The following is an 18,725-nucleotide window of genomic DNA, read 5'->3' as shown; positions in this document are numbered from 1 at the left end:
AGGAGCACGGTGCCTCCCTCGTCCCTTGGGGCAGGAGCGTGAACCGGGAGAGAAGACCCCTGCCTGTGGACGGAGGTCTGCGCTCCGTGGACGTGGGTCCCTCCCTGTGGACGAAGACCCCTCCCTGTACATCAAGGTCTCTCCTCGTTGATGGAGGTCCCTCCCTGTAGGCGAAGGTGTCCCCCCCCCCCCCCCCCAGCGGACCAGGGTCCCTTCCCGTGGATGATGGTCGCTGCCTCGTGGATTTGGACATTTAATACTTGGTCACTGAGACTGAAGACATAACGTGGAATGCCAGGGGCAAAGCGCCCTGCCCAGTGGGGCTCATGTCTTGGGGGTGAGGGCTGGGATATGGATTCATAGAAGGTGACGTTCGTTTGTTAGTGAGAAGAGCAGTGGAGTGGGCAGGCTAACGGGGAGAGGGGGTGGGGGCCGGGGTGGGAGCTCAGATGGGTAATAGGGGGGCACATCTGAGGAGCTGGATGAACCGCTCACCTGGGGCACGGAGGGTGGGCCTGGTGAGGGCAGGGTGGGAGTCTGGAGGCCAGGGAGGGGTGTGCAGGTGTCCACGGAAGCAGGGGCAGGATGGATGGGTTCTGCCTCACCAGGATGATTGTGGGGAGACAGAGGTATCCAGGGTCACTGGGGCTCAATGAGTCCCTGGAGGAATGTGGGTATCACTTCCTGAGATGCTTCAGGGTGCTGAGTTTGGTAAGGAAATCTAGGATGTTGTTTGGCCAAGCTGCATTTGGAGCAGTGTTTCCATAGATTGTCTAGGAGGCAGTCGGATGGGCCATCAGCAGATTCCTGGGTGTTCTCTAAGGCCTGGGCTGGAGAGCAGGGAAGGGCTTGGGCGCAAGCTGATAGTTAAGAGAAGCAGCTTCACCCTTTGGCCCCACAGGCCACCTCCAGGACCCCCTGCTTCCAGGGTGGAGGGGCGGGCAGCAGGGTTCCCCCAAGGTCCTGCCAGCCTCTGCCCTGAGTAGGGAAACCTTGGTCATGGGTAAGAAATGCCAGAGAGGGTGAGTCTAGGCCAAGGTGCATCTCCTGGGCATGCCTCCTCCACCGCCCCTGGCTCTGTCCTCTGCCCGGCTAAGCCCCACACTCCCAGGAGTCCTGACTAGCAGCGACACAGTCAGGACCTCAACCCCTGCAGGACCCTCCCTCCAGAGTGAAGCAGGAGCTAGGGCCTCCTGGCGCTGGCAGGGCCTCAGGACAGGGGACAGGGGACAGGAGCCGTGTTGGGTGGGTGAGGGACTTTGGATGGAAACCAACAGGACTAAGGTCAGACCACAAGCTAGGCCTAGCCACATGAAGAGCTTCCCCGCCATGCACACTCGTGGGACCCAGGGGCTGGAGATGCCAGGCTGCAGCAGGGACCACGGGATCCTCCTGCTGGCACTGTCCCCCCCACCCCCCACCACCACCCCAGGGCAGCCCTAGCACCTACCTCCTCCTGCATCACAGGCTCATTAAGCCACTTTGGTCGTCTCCGTCGCTAAGAGGATGGAAAAGGAAGCCTGGCTGTGACACCGTGCAGCAAGGCTGTTGTATGCATGTGTGTGCACCAGCGTGCGCCCCACTGCACACCCAGGCCCTTGCACGATGCCTGCCGGCTGGACCCACCCACCCCAGCAGGCGGAGCACACCTAGTCCACGTCCCCTGTATGTGCGCTCTTGCTCTCGCACGTGTGCATGACCCTGACCCCAGTCCAGGGCGGCGTGCTTGGGCCCCTCAGCGGCTCCCAGCACAGGCACCTGTAAGGGTCTGGGTCCCCTGTGGCATGTGGAGTTGAGGTGGGCAGCCTGCACAGGGACAGGTGTGCTGATATGGGGCCTTGCCAACCAGGAGCCTCATTCCGGGTCTGGCAGCAGCCTGCCACTCGGTATGTGTCCCTGTGGACAGTAAGGACCTGGACAGGATGATGCCCGAGGCCCCGTCATGGTGACTGGGGTGAGCCCGAGGTGGGGGTGCCCCCCAGGTGGGCTTGTGGTCTCTTGCCCTCTGCACACACCCAGCTGTGCTGGCTCATCTGCCTACTTCCTGAGTGGGTTCCCATTCCAGTGGGTCAGCCCCCCTGCCCCTTAGACCCCCTCACCTCCAGCAGGCGAGGAGAGGGTGCTACTCAGGTCCTGCTTTGGGTGTGATTGGGGCTGCTGCAGAGGGAAAGACTGGCAGGTAACCCTTCCTCCCAGGGGTGGAGCACAGGAGGGCCTCGGCGGACCAGACGGGTCTGCAGCCAGTGGCCCACATCTGGATGACTGTCTCCTGGGAAGGATCCAGGCCCAAGAGGAAGGGCCTCCCCCTCTAGGGCCCCGTGGAGGGGGCACCTCCCATTTCCATCCTGCTGAGCCTCTTCCCTAGGCCTTTGCCCAGAGTCACACATAAGGTCTCGGGGTATGGGGCTCATGGGCGTGGAGTTCTGGGGCATCGTCCACAAGCTCTTTGGGAACCTCGTCCTCCAATAGTGACTGCTCAGGTGGGGCAGGTAAGGTTGGAGGGGTGCTTGGGGACTGAGCACAGAGGCTCTGCTGGAGGTGTAGGGATGCCCTTGAACCCGGGGTTTTGCTTTTTGTTCAGGGATCCTGAAACACAAGGTGCAGGGATCACATGACCTGTCGTCACGCGCCAGGAAAAGGTTTTGTCGTTTCGTTCCTGTCCATGGAAATTGCCCCAGATGGAGGAAGCGTGGGTGCGTGAGGAGCCATTCCTGGAGGACCTTCCAGCAGGCGGGCTGACCGATGCCTCAGGACCCCCAGTCTCCCCTCCTTCCTTCCTTAGCAACTTCCTCATTCTCAGAGCATGTCTGAGCCTTGTCCTAGGTGCCTTTGCACCGGCTAGGCCTCCCTTTGAAATGCTAGAGTTCCTCCTTGTCTGTCAGACTCCTAACTGTCCCTCAAAGCCCATGGGCACCAGATGCACGGTTTGCCCAGCACTCCCCTCCTGAGAACACCCTCCAAACTTACAAGCCCCCCTCGCCCTCCACCCCCATTAGCTCAGCCCAACCACTGGGTGGACCTCAGGAGACTTGGGACTGGCCTCTCTCTCAGGGCCGGTGTGTCATGGGCAGCCCTGCCGGCCAGGCCGCCTGCCAGGTGACTCATGTCTCTGGCCCCAGATGCACCCCTCTTCCCAGCTGGGCTTGGACCCCTCAGCTCCTGGTTTTTCTTTGGCTGAGGCTGGGCCGGGTGGGGTCTGGAGACTTAGACCCCAGGCACTTGTGAGTCCTGTAGGCCCTGAACCAGACAGCAGGGGGTGGCAAACGGCAGCCCCTAGGGCATGGGGGGCTGCTGAGGCCAGGGCAGTGGGCTGGGAGCACAGGATCCCTTCACCTAGTGTAGAGCTCGGTGGTGCTGTTGACAGGGTGGGAGTAGCTGGTTCCCCACCCGCCCCCGGGCTGGCAGGGTGTGGCTGGAAGATGTCAGACAAGTGGGCAGTTTGGTGGCCTGGAGTGAGGTGATGTGACAGGCAGGCTGCGTGTCCTGCCCAGGACGTTAGGACGGGGATCAGCGGTGGATGGGAGGACCCAGAGGAGAGTCTGAATGGGGTTCCCCTCAAACACCTCGAGGTACCGCCGAGCTGGGGGGAGGCAGCTGCTGGCTCACACTCATCCTTTGTTCCCAGATGGGTCCCAGGGACATCACCCGCGTTCTCTGCAGCAGCCCGAGGGGAAGCTGTTCTCCTGGCAACAGTCCCCCGCTGTGCTGCGGCCACCAGGCAGGCGGCACAGCCCCTCACCCTGCGCGGCAATCCTGACAGCCCTCGCCGGCCCTGCCTTGGCCGAAACACCAGACAGAAATGCGCAGGCACCCTGGGACCCGGGAGCCTCTGCCAGTGTGGCCCTGGGACCAAGTGTGAGGTCAGGGGCCGCTGGGCCAGGGCAGGCCCCGAAGACCAAGCCCCAGAAGTCAGGGAGGACTGGCCCCGGCGACTCGGGGGCAGTGAGATTGCCACCGTGCCTGGTCAGTCTGCCCCAACCAAGGAAGAGAGGATCTACAGGACCGCACTTGGCCCCTTGCCTATATCTGGGGAGGGCAGGGTCCTGAGACAGTGACCAGCTCTACCCCCTGGTCACACCAAGAACACCTGCCAGGATGGGAGTTCCCCAAAGAGGAGTTTCACGCTCTTGGGGGAGGAAGGGGTGCTAGAGGGGAAAACGAAGTGGACACACACACACACACACACACGTCGCCTCCGTCCTCACAACCTGCTCACACGTGCCCTGCGAAGCCCACACGTGACACCACATGGCATGGCCGTAGGGAGACCTTAGCTGCGGCACAAAAGGCTCAGCAAACAGGGGCTGAGACTCTAGGTCTCCGGGGAGCCCCTGTGGCGCGGGGAGGGGGCAGGTCCCCCTCTGGCAGCATCCAGCCAGTGGACGCCTCTGTCCAGGAGACGATGCTCGCACCTGAGTTTTTCTGATGTCCTTGTAAGTGTGATTTAGATTTAGAGCATGTACATTTTTAAAGTTTTTATTTTTTAAGTGGTCTCTGCAACCCAATGTGGGGCTCAAACTCACAACCCCTACATCAAGAGTCTCATGCTTTACTGACTGAGCCAGCCGGCCGCCCCTGTTGTATGTACTTTTTTTTTTTTTAATGAATATATATATTTAAAGTATTTGTGAGAGAGAGCATGAGTGGGGGAGAAGCAGAGAGGGGCACAGGTGAGCTGAAGCAGGCTCCATGCCGTCAGCACAGAGCCCGACTCGGGCCTCAAACTCACGAACCACGGGATCGTGACCTGAGCGGAAGTCAGACGTTCAAGCGCCTGAGCCACCCAGGCGCCCCTGTGTGTACTTTTTCATACACGGTACTTTTTTTAGAACTTTTGCCTCATTTTGGAAAGGTCCCTACATTGCTGAGTTTGCGGACGCAACAAGACAGAAACTGAGCGTCAGAACCCCACATGGGGCCCGCCGGACCTCGACCAACTTATTCTAACATTCCCAGGGAAGCGACTCCAGTAACAGAGCATGTGGGGAAATCAGAAATAAAGAAACAGGAGATTATTACCAAGTGATGTCACAAAGCTACACCAACAGGTAGCAGGCAGGCATTGGCTGAGCCAGGCTCAGAACAGGCCTTGACTGTGCTGACCAGTGACAGCCAGAGGTGGTGTCATTGACGTGACAGGGACCACCCTGTGCTCCGTCGGATCTGCTGATGGAAAAGAAGTAACTAGATTTCCGGCTGACTCCACACACAAAACCCGAGGCCCAGACAGATTAAAAGATGCCACTTTTTAAAACATTTATTCATATCTGAGAGAGGAGGAGACACAGAATCCAAAGCAGGATCCAGGCTCTGAGCTGTCAGCACAGAGCCGGACACGGGGCTCGAACCCACGGACCGTGAGACCATGACCTGAGCCGAAGTCATACCCTCACTGGCTGAGCCACCCAGGCGCCCCGAGAAATGGCATTTACTAAACACCAGCAAATGCTGAGAATATTAGCGGGCGATAAGCAAGTGAGTGTCCTTCCTCCTAACCGAGATCCGCGAGCATATGCGCTGAAGGGAACAGTGGTTACGAGTGATCGACTCAGGCTTCAGAAGCTCTGCACTCAGGAGACCCAGCCAGAGGTAAGCCGGCCGCCGAGTAAAGACGTTTGCAGTGTGGCACAGGCTTCGTACGCAACACACCTACAGAAGTCCCCCAGGCAGATGAGAGGAAGGCGTTCCGTGTACCAGAAAAACGGGCAAACGGCACCAACAGGAAAAACCACAGAAGGGGAGACCCAACTGGCCAAGAACTTTGTGAAGAGGAGTACGTCAGATCAGTGCCAATAGAAACCACCAGAAGAGGGCAGTTTGCCTCATTTGGGCTGGAGTGTTTCACCCCACCCCCGGTCGCGGTGGAGAGGGGAGCAGTGCTGTCACGGCCGGCCCCCAGGCACCAGACGGAGCGGCGGGGTTCATGCTCAGTGCCCCTGGGCTGCGCGCTTAGAGTCGGTGAAGAGGGTACTTTTTCGGGGCACCTGGGTGGCTCAGTCGGTGAAGCGATGACTCTTGGTTTCAGCTCAGGTCATGATCTCACGGTGCGTGGGTTTGAGCCCCTGAGTCGGGCTCTGCCCTGACAGTGCGGAGCCTGCCTGGGATTCTCTCTCTCCCTCTGTCTCTGCCCCTTCTCCTGCTGTCGCGCTCTCTCAAGGTAAACACTTAAACGAAATAGATGGTACATTTTATGTTACGTGTATTTTGCCACAAAACAAAAGAAAGATGTGCTTGAATCACACACACGTCCCACCCCAGGGACACATGGGACAAGGGGAGTTACAAGGATTTTCATCTCTGTGTCTGAAGTTGCAAACGTTTGGAAACCACGTGAGTGTGCTGTGAACCGGTGAATCCGATGGGCAGCCTCGGGGGGATATCCGTGTCAAAGGCCAAGCTCTGGACTCCGGACTCGTCCTCACGGTCGCCTCTGCTCGTTGCAAAAATCCTCTAAAATATCAGAGGGGTTTGTCTGTTTTTAAGGAGCAAGCCACAGAGTGGAGAAAATGGGAGCGGGGACTGGACGGCAGACGGGTGGCGGGTGTCCCCGCGTGGCCAGAGGGCAGACGGCGCCCTCGGGCCGCTGGGCTGGAGGCCGGACCTCTGGGCAGTGTCCACCCCGCAGGCGCCCCCATGTGGCCGGGTAGCCGGAGCAGCCAGGTCAGAAGGAGGTTCCTGGACCCGGAGGGGGCGTGTCCGGGCGAGCCCGTCAGGTCTGTTTTGGATGTTTTCACTCCGAGGAAGCTTTCCGGGCCTGTCTGGGCCTGAGGAGCAGACACCCAGATGGGGTGCGCACCCTGGGAGGGCGGGCATGCCAGCTCCACGAGGCTGGGGGCAGGAGGGGCCCAAGGTGGCAGACGCCCGGGAGCACTTCTGGGGCCCGTGGCACCTAGCTCCCTCAGCCCACGCGCCTGCAGTCTTGCCCACAGCCGGGGTCAGTCCAGTGGGACGTCTGGCCAGAGTGGGCTCAGGGAGCTGTGGGCAGCGGGGCGGTAAGAAGGGGAAAGCCCACCTCCACGGTGTCCCCTGTGCCCCCCACAGACCGGGAGCTCACTGCAGAGAGTGGCGGAGAAAGCACCCCCCACCGGCCCCGCTGGCCAGAGGGTCAGCCTGGGGAGCAAGGTCCCCCTGCCGCATCCCGTGTCCTCACTGCTCCAGTCCCAGCCCTGCCCTGTGCACCGTGGCTGGCAGCCCAGGCCTGCGGGCAGGAGCCCATCTAGGGTCAGGGTGGGCAGCAAGGCCTGGCTGTGGGTGCCTGAGGTGGGGCAGGGCCCAGGATCAGAGGCATAGGGGTGGCAGGAGGGGCCGGTGAGGGCCACCTGAAGCTCCCCATACCTCCCTGGAAAGCCTGCTGGTGTGGATGCGACCACCCCCCACCCCCGATGGGAAGCCTTCCCCCGGCCCCATGTAGGTGAGGACACCAGCCCAGCCATTGAACAATACAGTTTATTTCAGACTTGGCCTCCACTCAGGCCCGGGGTTCCTGTGGTTGGCTGGCCAGGCAAGGACACGTCGGGCTCCCACAGTGCCCAGGGCCACCCTCCAGAGCCTGCCCACTGTCCCCATGCCAGGGGCCAAACTGGGACCAGATGTGCTAAGGAGGGGCTGCAGAGCAGTGTCCCTGCAGGCACAGAGGGGCGATGGACGTGGGCGCTGGTCACCCACCAAGCAGCTCTATTCTACCTGTGTTATTGCATGTATACGCTTGTTAGAATCAAAGGGTGCTGGGAGAGGCGGGAGGAACCCCTCCGTGCGCCCCCATCCCCGTCCTCCCCGCCAGGCTCCCAGCTGGCCCCAGGACAAGGAGGAGGCTCAGGGCAGGAAGTGAGGCGGTCCCAGCCTCGGGGGCTCCCCTGGAGCACAAGCCGGGTGAAGTATGGGAGCCCCCCCTCCCCAGACCGGCCTTTGGGCTGTGTGTCCACCCAGCCAGGGTTCAGGTGACGGGCAGGGGCGGCATAGAAGGTCTGCCCCTGTGACTGTTTGACTCAGGGCGGCCCCACTGCTCCGGCCCTGCCCAGGTGGAACACCCCCCCCCCAACCCTGCCCAGCTACAAAGGGCAGAAATGGGGCCCCACTGCACCGGCTCCGCCCAGATGGACCTCCCCCACCCTTGCCCAGCTACAAACAAAGAGCGGAAATGGGGAGAGTGAAACAGCCGTACCCTTTAATGTGTCCACACGGGCTGGGCCCTTGCCAGAGCCCGTCCCAGACCCCTACCCGGCCCTGGGGCCTCTCGGCACAAGCTGGCGCACATGAGTGGGTCCGCTGTGGACGCACCTGCCCAGAGGCGGTGGGCCACGCTCACAGTCCACTCTTTCCACCGCCCCCGGCAAGACCCCTGCCCCAAGCTGGAGCTCTGTCTTGTGCTCCTCAGTAAACTCTGGAGCCTGGGCTCCTTCTGCCCCAGAGATTGGGAAGGGAAAGTGCTGGGGGGCCAGTGAGGGGGCCTGGTTTCCATTGCTCGCCTGTCCAGCTCTCTCCCTCTGTGTGTATGTGGGGGTAAACGCGTATATATATGTATATCATGTATGTACGTATGTATACGTAGCTGTGTGTGAGCTCGGCATGCACTACGTTCCTGAGGTCTGTACAGGAAGTGGCTGGGCCCCCACCTGGGCACCAGCCATCATTTTTTCCGGGCCAGGAAGGCCACACCAAGAATTAGGGCTGCGGCTGCCACAGCCACACCCCCAGCCACCAGGAGCGGGGTCAAGTTCTCAAAGGGGCAAGGGCCTCGGCCCCCTGAGCCCCCGCTGGGGGCTTCGTCCTCCTCAGCGCCGTCCCCGGGGCCCTTGGGCTCGGGGGTCGCATCCGGGCTGCTGGGGGCTGCAGGGGCCGGCTTCAGGTTGCTGTGGTTATTGAGAAGCGTAGGGTCTGCCTTGGCAGGGGTCTTCTTGGCAGTCGGTGGTGTGGGGGCTGCTGGAGGCTCCTGCTTCTCTGCCTGAGCCTCCTTCTTCCCAGGTTTAGCCGAGGGAGCTTTGCCATCCACAGCTGGCGGGGCTCTGGCCTCAGCAGCGGCCTGGGGAGCCTTGGTGTCGGGCTTGGGGCTGCTGGTCGACTTCCCTCTGGACTCCATGGCGGGTGGTGCTGGCAGGGTTTGTGGGGTGTGCGTGAACAGGCAGGTAGCTGGACCACAGCGGCTCAGGACAGCTCACTCCTGGGCATTATCTAGGCCTGGAGAGAGACATGATGAGGCTGTGGCCAGAGACTAAGCCCTCCTGTTCAGCCCCTACCACCTGGCCCCCAGAGAGACCCTGTCCAGTTCTCCGGACCAACCCCCAGCTCTGGATGCTTGCTCTCCATCTCCCCCCGACCACTCCCTGAGAAGCCCCTCCAACCACACAGGCAGAGCCTCTGGGCCCTGAACAGGCTGGGGGTGCCGGAGGAGACCGGCCAGAGACCTCAGTTTCCTCCTTTGCAAAATGGTCCTGCCCATACACGTGCTGTTTCCATCTGAAGCCAGGGTAGGGAGGCCCTTGATGGGGAAGTGAGACCCCACCCGGCCCCGAGGAGGGTATGTGGTCAAAGTAGGGCATGGCAGCTAGGGTGCGCCTGGGGCAGAACCAACCGGATACCGTCTCAGGAAGACTGGGTCCAAGTAGAGAGGGGGCAGGGCAGGAATCCAGAGTCTGGGCTCTCTGGTGCCAGCAGGGTGGGTGTGGGCCCAAGGCTGCCACAGCAGGGATGCAACACACCTGAGGTGTCTCCCCAGGAGGCTGGAGAAGCCAGTCAGACAGGCAGTGACAGGCCTGTGCCTCCTGGAAGGCATCCGCCCCTCCCCGGCCCCTGGTACCCACCCCAAGGCCAGCTTCGCCCGCTCCAGTTCAAGGGCAGGGAGTCCTTCCCGAGTCTGAGGCTGTGCCTGCCTCTAGGGCAAGGGGGGCAGTTTCCTGGTGTGAGCCTGGAGTGGACAGACCACGTCACTCAGTCCCAGCACCCTCAAATCTGGGCCAGGGCAGAGCATCGGGGCTCGGGGCTGTAGGAGAGGCCTGGCCCAGACCCTCAGTGTTTGAGTTGGGGGTACCGGGGACACGGGGCTGGGCCCGAGTCCTCTCTCCCCAAAGACCTGGACACCAGCCGTCTGCCTCTCCTCCGTGAGGATTAGAACCCCCCGGCCCCTCCTCCCGCCTCCACCCCCACCTGCACGGGGCGAGGGCGCCCACTGGGAAGCAGCAGCCCAGGTTTTCCACCCAGGCCAGGCACACTAACCACACCTGAAGGTCACCTGTAGGTCACAGCATGATGGGGGTGTCCTGAGAGCAGCCCCGCTGCTGGCCCGCTTCCCAGGGAGCTCCAGCGGCCCGCCACCCCTGCTGTTCTGGATGGGCATCCAGCTGCTAGGCGCCAAGTTTGCAAAGGGCAGGTGGTCTGCCTCCCCACCCCCCCCCACCCCGTTATTTTTGTCTCACACTGACGTCACCCCCCTCCCCCTCCCAGGAGCCGCCGGGCTGGAGCGAGCCAGGGGCCCGCAACGCGCCCCCAGTGACCTTCAAGGCGAGAGCCCGCGATCCGCCCCGCGGGGCCGCCCCGGCCCCAGAGACCCCAGTGCCTTACGCTGCTGCTCTCGGTGATCCCACCTCGGCGCTGCGCGCTCTCCGCGGGACCAGGGCCGGCGGCGGGCGGGCGGCGGCTGCGGCTGCGGCTGCGGGGACTGGGAGTTTCCCACAATGCACTGCTCTCAGCGCAGCGAGCCGAGGGGGCGGGGGCTACCTCGCCGCCGGCTCCGCCCGCCCGCCCGCCCGCAGCCACCCGGGGGCCCCCAAACCCAGCTCCGCCTTTGATCCCTAAGGCGGCTTGCAGTCAGGAAAGCAAGGGGTGGACGCTGCCCTTCCCGCACCCCCAACCCAGCCAGAGCAGGAATCCGGTGGTTAGCCCAGGCCCGGTGCCGGTCAGCGGGTGGGCGGACAGAGGGAGGTCTGCAGGAGGGAGGCCAGTCCCAAAGAGAAGGCTGCCCTCCCCCAGTCGGTTCCAACAGATCTCAGAGAAGAGGGTATCTACTTAGAATATTTATTTATCTTCTCACAGGACAAGACACAAAAAGTTACAACTTCTTAAATCTCTTCAAAAGAAAAAAATATAATTCTGTAAGCAGCAGCAGCAGCTTCCAAGGTACAGATGTGGTGGGAGAGGACAGCTCCCAGGAACAACCGTGAACTGGGTGGGGGGGCCCAGGCCTGAGCCCCAGGTAGTGTCACTGGGAAGGGGCCTCCGGGGAGGGAGCCCGGGTGGGGGTACACAGCACCAGCACATCAGGATCAATCACCAACACAATCACGTAGCCTGGGGTGGGGCGGAGCAGGGGCGGGGGGCAGGCCGGCTTCAATTCACAACATCAATGAAAGAGGGGGGTCCCGGGAGGGCAGAACTTCTGGAGTGTGGTCAGGGGCCTTAAGAAGAGGCCCAGAGAGTAGGGTGGGCCCTGGGAGGGCTGAGGGGGCATGTACTGCCCCCAGAAATAAAGTGGGTACCCCAGGCTCCTACTGGTCCTCATGCCTGCCCTCCCCACTGGCCAATCCCAGACCCAGGGCAGGGGGCAGGGGGGTGTCTCTGAAGAGGGGTCTGCTGAGAGGCAACAAGAACCAGGCTGGAAAAATAAATGCCTGGATGGGGTCAGAGGGGAGCCTAGAGCACACGGCACAAACACGCACACATTGCCTGGCCACGTGGGTAAGGCCGGCGGCCCTGCCACAGCCCCGTCTCTGAGAGGCCAGGCCGGTTGAGGGCTGGTGGACACGATCTGCCCCCCAGAACATTCTCACATGCACACAGACCTTACACACCATGGGTCCCCAGCCTGGGGTGGGGGTAGAGAGGCCCCACCGGGAGGGATGCTGGGTCCCACAGTAGAGTAGGGGGGCTTGCCCTGGGAGTCAGAACCCAGTGACCCCCCTGCACCTGGGACTCCTGGCTCAATATGGGGAGCAGGAGACCTCCTGCAAGGCTGGCTGGGGGGCAATGTGGAGTCCAGGCTGAGGCGAGAAGGGCGACGGCAAGGGGAGGCTGGACGGATGGACACAAGGATGGACAGAGCACTTGTGCTCAGCAAGTTAATAAATAGGTTTGTGCGGGGTCCCTTTGTAGACTAGGGGCCAAGCCTCGGGGACGAGAGCTGGTAGACTGGAGGGTAGGGTCCCGCTTGCCCAGCCCAGGCCTGGGGGCCCCAGCCCAGAGACCAGCTCTGTCCCTGGGGGTGTTCAGGCCGGGGTGGAGCTGTGGCGGGGGCTGGCTCCAGGAATGTAAAGATTTCTGCGCTTTCTACATAAATACGACGTTGATCCCAATGGTCGTGCAGGCAGGACCCCTCAGGGGCCCCTGTGTGCACCACCCACGTGGACCCTGTGCCCCTCCTCTGCTTCTCCCCCATCCATGTGCGGAGAGGCAGACGGAGACTTCCTCTTGCTCAGTCCTGGGCAGGCCACCCGGCTCCGGCCCCGCTCTGGTCCCACGTGGCTGGAGGGCATAGGTGGCCTCCGGGCTCAGTGCTGGGGTGGCTGCAGCAGCCCCAGCAGGGTCTCGGCGATGCCCAGGAAGTAGACCACTTGAGCGATGCCGAACAGCGGGGCGATGACCAGGGCACGGCAGTAGGCACCCTTCAGGAAGGCCGAGGGGCCCTCGTGCCTCAGGATCTTCCTGTGGGGACGGGGCGGTCAGGGCTGGGGCCGGCCCACCCCCCACCCCCACCCCCACCCCCACGGGGCCTTCCCACCTGGCACAGTCCAGGAACCCAGTGTAGGTGTCCTCGTTGACTCCGCGCTGCAGCGACTGGAGTCTGGTCTTCACCACTGCGGGGCCGGTGGGGGGAGAGGCGGGTCGTGCAGATCAGCATGGGGCCCTGCCCACCACCCACCCCGCCCCTGGGCCTGCATCCCCAGCTGTGGCCCCGGCACTGACCGTCACAGGGGTTGACAGCCACGGCAGCCGTGCTCCCAGCCACACAGCCAGCCAGGAAGGACACGTAGAAAGGAGACTTCTCCGCGGATGCCGGACGGCCCAGCTGGTTCAGGTTGGCAAAGAGGGGGAAGTAGACGATGGAGAAGGGGACGTCCCTGTGGGGGGGGGGGGAGGGAGGGACACTGGTGACCTCCGGTTGTGCGGTGGCCAGGCCTCCCTCCTTCCTCCCCTGACCCTCACCGTCCCCCACCACCGACCTGAGCAGTGTGGCCCCCAGTCCCTTGTAGAGGCCAGCGATGCCCCGGCTCCGAAGCAGGTCCCGGGTCAGCTGGGTGGCTGTGGGCCGGGGGGTGGCCGTGGCCTCCACGGAGGGCTGGGCGCCCCCTTGGGCCGACAGCTGGGCCTGGGCAGCCAGTATCTTCTTCTGGGCGGCTGGGGAGAGAAGGGATGGGTCTGCTTGCGAGGGGGGGGTGGGGCGCCGGGAGCGGGGCCCTGGCTGTTGCCCCCGTCCCAGCTCTGCGTCCCCGCCCTGCACCCTCACCGAGGCGGCCGGCATCCTGAAGCTGGATCTTCAGCATCTCCATGGGGGTGGTCACAATCACCTGGCAGGTGCCAGCTCCACAGCCCGCCAGCATCTCCTTAAACAGGGTCAGCTTCTGCCTGCGGGGAAGGAGTAGGGCCCGTGGCGCAGAAGCTGAAGCCCCTGCCGCCCTAGGGGTGGAGGGTACAGGGAGTGGGAGAGGCGGACGCAGTCCCGTGGGGGTACAGCGCCCTCCAGCCCTGGCACCGAGCCCAACAGACAGATGGCCCCACGAGCAGGGCCCGGGAAGGTGGGAGGACCGTTCTCACGCGCACAGCCCTGGAAAAGCTGGGGGTCTCAAGTACCCAACGGGCCACCCTTTCGGTCCCACCCTCGGGTGACAGGGGAGCTGGTCAGCACCTCCCAAATCCCACCCCGCAAGGGGCAGTTCACAGTGGCCGGGGGCCAGGACCACTGGGGCCTAAGCACCGCTGACTCAGCATCCGCTTCCCTCCCTGGACAGGAGGCAGAGAGGGAGTCAAGGTGAGGGGCACAGGAGGGCAGAGCTTTTGTCCTTTGTCAGGAGACACACACCCCTCCCCCTCACAACCTTGGCCCCCAGCCCCTCACCCGTCCTTGGAGAGCTGATATCGAAAGAAGTCGTTGGCGGCCAGCTTGATGGCCTTCTCCGGGGTGACGAGGGTCAGGTTCACGGCGGCTCCTGTGGGGTTGGGGAGGCTCTCAGCCAGCACTAGCCTCCCAGCTGGCAGAGCCCTGCCCCCGTCACTCCTTGGCCCGCTTCTCCTGCCCTCTCACCCACATTGGTGCCAGGCGGGGCAGGACCGGGCAGGGACAGGGGCAGTGCCTCCTCCAGGCTCTCTGCTCCCCCTCCCAGAGGAGCACCTCCCCTGAAGGACGGGGTGCTCACGCTGCTGGGGCCAGGGCTGCTGGGGAGGCAGCGGCGAGCCCCTTGAACGGCGTCTGGGCAGATCCGGGCCTGAGGATTGTCTCCTAATCGGCTTTGCAGCAGCACCCCCACCCCCTCCCGTCTCCCGGCACAGATGGAGCCCCACCTGCCCAGAAGACGAGGGAGAAGGCTGCAGCCACCATGGTAGAGACACCGTGTCCTGCCATGCTGGCAGGCAGTGGGGGTGGGGGCGAAGCCACAGAGGACTGCCCTCCCCATGGGTCCCACCCTGTGTCGTTGGCCCAGCACCCAGACCCCCGTGGGTCACGTCCACACCCACACACCTGGCCCAAGCGCCCTGCCTGGTGCTGCCACCTGCCTCCCAGCTCCTCCAGCCGGGCCCCTCTACCCACGCCTGCCCCACCCCCGGCCTCACCTCGGTACATGCCAAAGTAGCCCTCCGAGCGGACGGTCTTGATGAGGCAGTCAGACCTGCAGCCAAGGGGAGGGGATGAGCTGGGGACCAGCGACAGAGCTCCCCAGGCCTGCCCTGCCCTCAGTTTCCCCTTTTGTGGAACAGGGTGAGGGAGGCAGGAGCAGGGCTTAGGGGTCTGAGCCTCACCGCACTGCCCGCCCCCCCTCCGCCCCCACAGGCTCACGAACTCCCCCCCCACCCCCTCCCCCTCGCACACTCACATGCTGCTGTACACGCGCTGGCCATTCTGCTGGTTCTGCAGCCTGGTCTTGGCCAGGTCGATGGGGAACACGCAGGTGACCCCGATCAGCCCGGCGATGCCGCCATTGATGAGCTTGGCTGGCAGACTGAGAACAGAGAGAGCGTCAGGAGAGTGGCCTCCCCGGCCATAGGTCAGGACACACGGGGTAGGGTGGAGCCAAGACCAAAGGCAGGGTCGCGTTCTGACCTGATCTGCTTATCAGCCATTTAACTGAGCGCGCCCAGGTAGGAGCCGGAGAGGTGGACGGTGGAAGACGGATGGACGAGGTAGAGGCGGCAGAGGGTGGGCGGGACAGAGGGGGAGGGGCGGTCCTCCACTTTCTGGGGAATTTCAAAACCACCACTTCTCTTCTAGAAGAGGGTGAGGAATCAGCAGAGGGAGGAACAGACCACACAGAGGCACATCAGGGAAGTAAGCTTCCCCCCCAGGCGACCTCCCCAGGTCTCGTGCCGGGTCACCAAGCCCCTCACCCACCCGTGGCCCCATCTCTAGGGCCACCTGCTTTCCCCGCAGCCACCCCCCTGCCTGTGAGTCCTCCCAGCTGGCCTCGCTCACGCTCACACACACTCACGTGCACACTGAACACACACGTGAGCGCACTCTGCCTTTAAAGGGCCAGGCGCCTCTCCGGGAGTCAATTTCCCGGCCGGCCGGGCGTCTCAGCCCTGGACTGCGGGTGACCCCCTCATCCTTGAGCAGCGGCGGCTGGTGCCTGCCCTCTTCGGGATGGGGCTGGAGGCGCCGAGGAGCCCCCCAGCCCGAGCTCAGCTCACAGCTACCCAGGTAGATGACACCACGCCAGGAGCCGGCTCCACTGCCATGGCTCCTCTCGGACAGACCCCTCCCCGCGGACAAGCACCATGCTCACCCACCCCATCCCTGCACCCACCCTCCTGTCCACCCTTCCCAGGAATCTCTCTCCCAGACACACAGACACACACACACACACACACACACACACACACAGACCGGGGCTTCAGAAGCTTCAGGGGTGTTTGGGGCACAGGCTAGGGGGCAGCTGGGAGGGGATGGCTGGCTCTCTGAGGCTCCATGTGGTTGGTTCCCCCATCCACCCTAGGGGTTGGAGGAGACAGGGCCCCTCTCACTAGGCGCAGGGCAGGAAAGCCAGAGCCGAGCTCAGGAGCCTCCTGTCGGGGGGGCCCCCCGGAGTCCTGGGGCCGGCCGGCCCCGCTGCCTCTGCTGGGGCCCCCACCCGCAGCACTGCCGCCCAGGGTCACAAGGCTGGCTCACACCCGTGGTCCCTCTGAGGACTGGTGACCTTCACCTCGGCTTTCCCAGGCCAGCCGTCCCCCGTGTCCCCGGCCCTCCGGCCCCATCACCTCCGAAGCCCCCAGTCCGCTCACCCCGAGGACGGCACTCAGCTCCCTCCAGGACTCCAGCCCGCGGGGCTCACAGAGGAGATCCAGTGGCCGAGGGAGGTGCCGGCGCACGGATTGGCCGCTGGGCGGGGCGGGGCCGGCCTCGGGGGGGCGACTTTCTCTTTCACTTTGGGCGCGCCTGGGCTCCCCGCAGCCCTGGGAGAAGGGATGGGAAGGGGTGTGACGGCTTCGGAGAGGCAGGGCCAGCCTCAGAGATTTGATCGGCCCCGGTGGGCCTGACTCAGGCCGACCCGGCCAAGCCAAGCCAGCTGCCCACAGGCACCCCAGCCCAGGGCTGCCGCGACCCCAGCTGCCCAGTGGCTTTCCGTCTGCAGCCCACAGGCTGGATTTGTCTAGGACTCCAGGACCCAGAGAATGGGGCGCTCTCTGTGCCCAGGCACCCTGTGCACAGATATGGAGAATATCTGGTCCCTAGGGGGGTGGGGGGAGGAGTCTGTGCCCACTCCTCTTTGTGAAACTTGTGTGTATGTTGGATGAAGACACGTTTCGTGGAAACCTCACCCTAGGGCACAGGAAGACGAACCTGTTTAGTAAAAACACCAGAGAAGGGGTGGCTAGGTCTCCAGAGGCCACTGGCTGCCGCCCATAGGACCACTCACCTGCCAGGTCCAGAGGGCATGAGGACTGGCACTCCCAGAGCCCTCTGCCCTGCCAAGGGCCCCCGACGCACACGCCCAGGGCCTCAGTCCTCAGGACCTGCTTCCCCAGGCCCTAGCCTACAGATAAGGGTGTGACCTCTGAACTTCAGCCTGACCTTTCCCTCCCCACCCCCACCCCACCCCCGCCACGTATAGGCTGGCCACAGCCAGCTCTCTGCTGCCCTAGGCCGTCAGGGGCAGGGTCCGGGTCCTCCCTCTGGTCTCCCAGAGGTCTACGCCTGCCCTCTGGGGAACTGAGTGAGCCCTGCCTCCTGGAGCATCAGCAGATCCCACCTCCCATCCAAGGGAAGGGACACCTGGGTGACGGGGGTCCCGAAGTCAGACAGACCGTCAAGATGAGGAGGGGAGCGATGAGGCAGGCCCAGAGATCCCAAGCCCGAGAAGAGAGTGAGTCCTGGGGCCCCACATCACAAGCCACAGGCTGCAGAATGGAACAGGGAAGACGGTCGCTGGACCGACAGCCGTGACATGGAGGGGCTCTGCCTGGGGGAGACTGGCCAGGGGCCCAGCGGACCCGAAACCCCCTCTGTCCGTACTCACTCTGTGGTTCCCACCCCTGCTTATGAGACAGCTGCGGAAGGCCTTCCCTCTGCCCCTCTCGTTGCCACAGGAACCCGGCCACCAGAGCCAGGCCTGAGGCCCAGGGCTGTCCGTCCTCACTGTCCCCTTCTCCATTTGTGCGGCCAGGTAAACTAAGGACCTGAGCAGGCTGGGGCCGGTGCTGCCCACAGAGACCATTCACGGGATGATTCCGCTACTTCCAGACCCACCCGGGGAGAAAATCTCCCACCAGGGAAGTGGCGGAGCTCCCCTACCCCCACGAAAGGCGATGGGGGTGACGCTCAGTCTGGCACTGGCCGCAGGCTCCCCATTCAACCCCCCCCCCCCCCCCCCCCCGCTAGTCCCGTCCCCGTTGGAGGGGGCACTTTCTATCCTGTCGGAGGGGCCCCAATCCGCAGACAAAGGAGGCTTGGGTTGGGGGCTGCGGACTCCAGCTCAGAGGCCGGCTCAGGCCCCCCTGTCCCTTCCTCTGGAGGGGATGCAGACCGGGCCCGGGCGGTCACGCTGCCCCCACCAGGCGATGGCGACTCCAGCCACGCACGTGTCCACACAAGTCCGGCGGGGGTCCCACGTGTGTGCCCCCCCCCCCCCCGCGCGCGGCCTGGCCTCTACTGCTTGGGCTGTAGCCCCAGCTGTACCCACCCCGTGGGGACACGTGTGCGCGGGGAGCGCGCCCGGCACCGCCCGGGGTCGCGCACGGCCTCCCACACCCGGCCGGCAGCTGGTCGGAGCATCCGCCGGCCCGGGACACCCCACCCCCCAACCCCGGAGGCGCCTTGTCGGGGCAGCTGTCACCTCCCCCGGCCACCTCGGCGCCCCTCGCCCCCGCAGCCGGGCCGCACTCGGGTGGACGCCGCTTAAGGGACAGGCCGGGCGGGCACTCACCGCGCGCTCTGCCGCCGCCGCCGCCGCCGCCGCCGCCGCGCTCGCCTCCCCGCCGTGGCCGCGCGCCCGGCTGCTCCGAGGCGCGGAGACGCGTCCGCTCGGCGCTGCGCGCTCCGCCCCCTGCCCCCCGGCCCTCGGCAAGCGGGCTCCGGCTCCCCCTCCCGG

General features: G+C 64.1%; 2 protein-coding genes across 4 annotated transcripts; both read right to left on the bottom strand.

Annotated features, from left to right (window-relative positions):
* Positions 1–8,138: 8,138 nt before the first annotated feature.
* Positions 8,139–10,642, bottom strand: CEND1 (cell cycle exit and neuronal differentiation 1). Of its 3 annotated transcripts, none has more exons than XM_042905622.1 (2): positions 10,555–10,642; positions 8,139–9,174 (listed from the first exon to the last, which is right to left on the bottom strand). In XM_042905622.1, the coding sequence occupies exon 2, from the start codon at positions 9,074–9,076 to the stop codon at positions 8,627–8,629; it is 450 nt and encodes a 149-aa protein (XP_042761556.1). In that variant the 5' UTR covers positions 9,077–9,174; positions 10,555–10,642; the 3' UTR covers positions 8,139–8,626. The 3 variants fall into 3 exon arrangements, with proteins under 3 accessions (XP_042761556.1, XP_042761557.1, XP_042761558.1); XM_042905623.1 differs by having other exon boundaries at positions 10,578–10,618; XM_042905624.1 differs by lacking the exon at positions 10,555–10,642 and adding an exon at positions 9,798–9,884.
* A 344-nt stretch (positions 10,643–10,986) lies between these two features.
* SLC25A22 (solute carrier family 25 member 22) lies at positions 10,987–18,576 on the bottom strand. Its single transcript, XM_042906581.1, has 11 exons — positions 18,561–18,576; positions 16,420–16,590; positions 15,242–15,405; positions 15,015–15,140; positions 14,755–14,810; positions 14,042–14,132; positions 13,433–13,551; positions 13,149–13,323; positions 12,892–13,046; positions 12,707–12,782; positions 10,987–12,630 (listed from the first exon to the last, which is right to left on the bottom strand). Exons 3-11 carry the CDS (start codon positions 15,259–15,261, stop codon positions 12,477–12,479), a joined length of 972 nt encoding a protein of 323 aa, XP_042762515.1. The 5' UTR covers positions 15,262–15,405; positions 16,420–16,590; positions 18,561–18,576; the 3' UTR covers positions 10,987–12,476.
* Positions 18,577–18,725: the final 149 nt, after the last annotated feature.

Source organism: Panthera leo, chromosome D1 (genome assembly GCF_018350215.1).
Source record: "Panthera leo isolate Ple1 chromosome D1, P.leo_Ple1_pat1.1, whole genome shotgun sequence".
In the NCBI taxonomy this organism is placed as follows: domain Eukaryota; kingdom Metazoa; phylum Chordata; class Mammalia; order Carnivora; family Felidae; genus Panthera; species Panthera leo.
The sequence above is the reverse complement of the archived record's forward strand: the minus strand, read 5'-3'. Positions and strand labels throughout refer to the sequence as shown.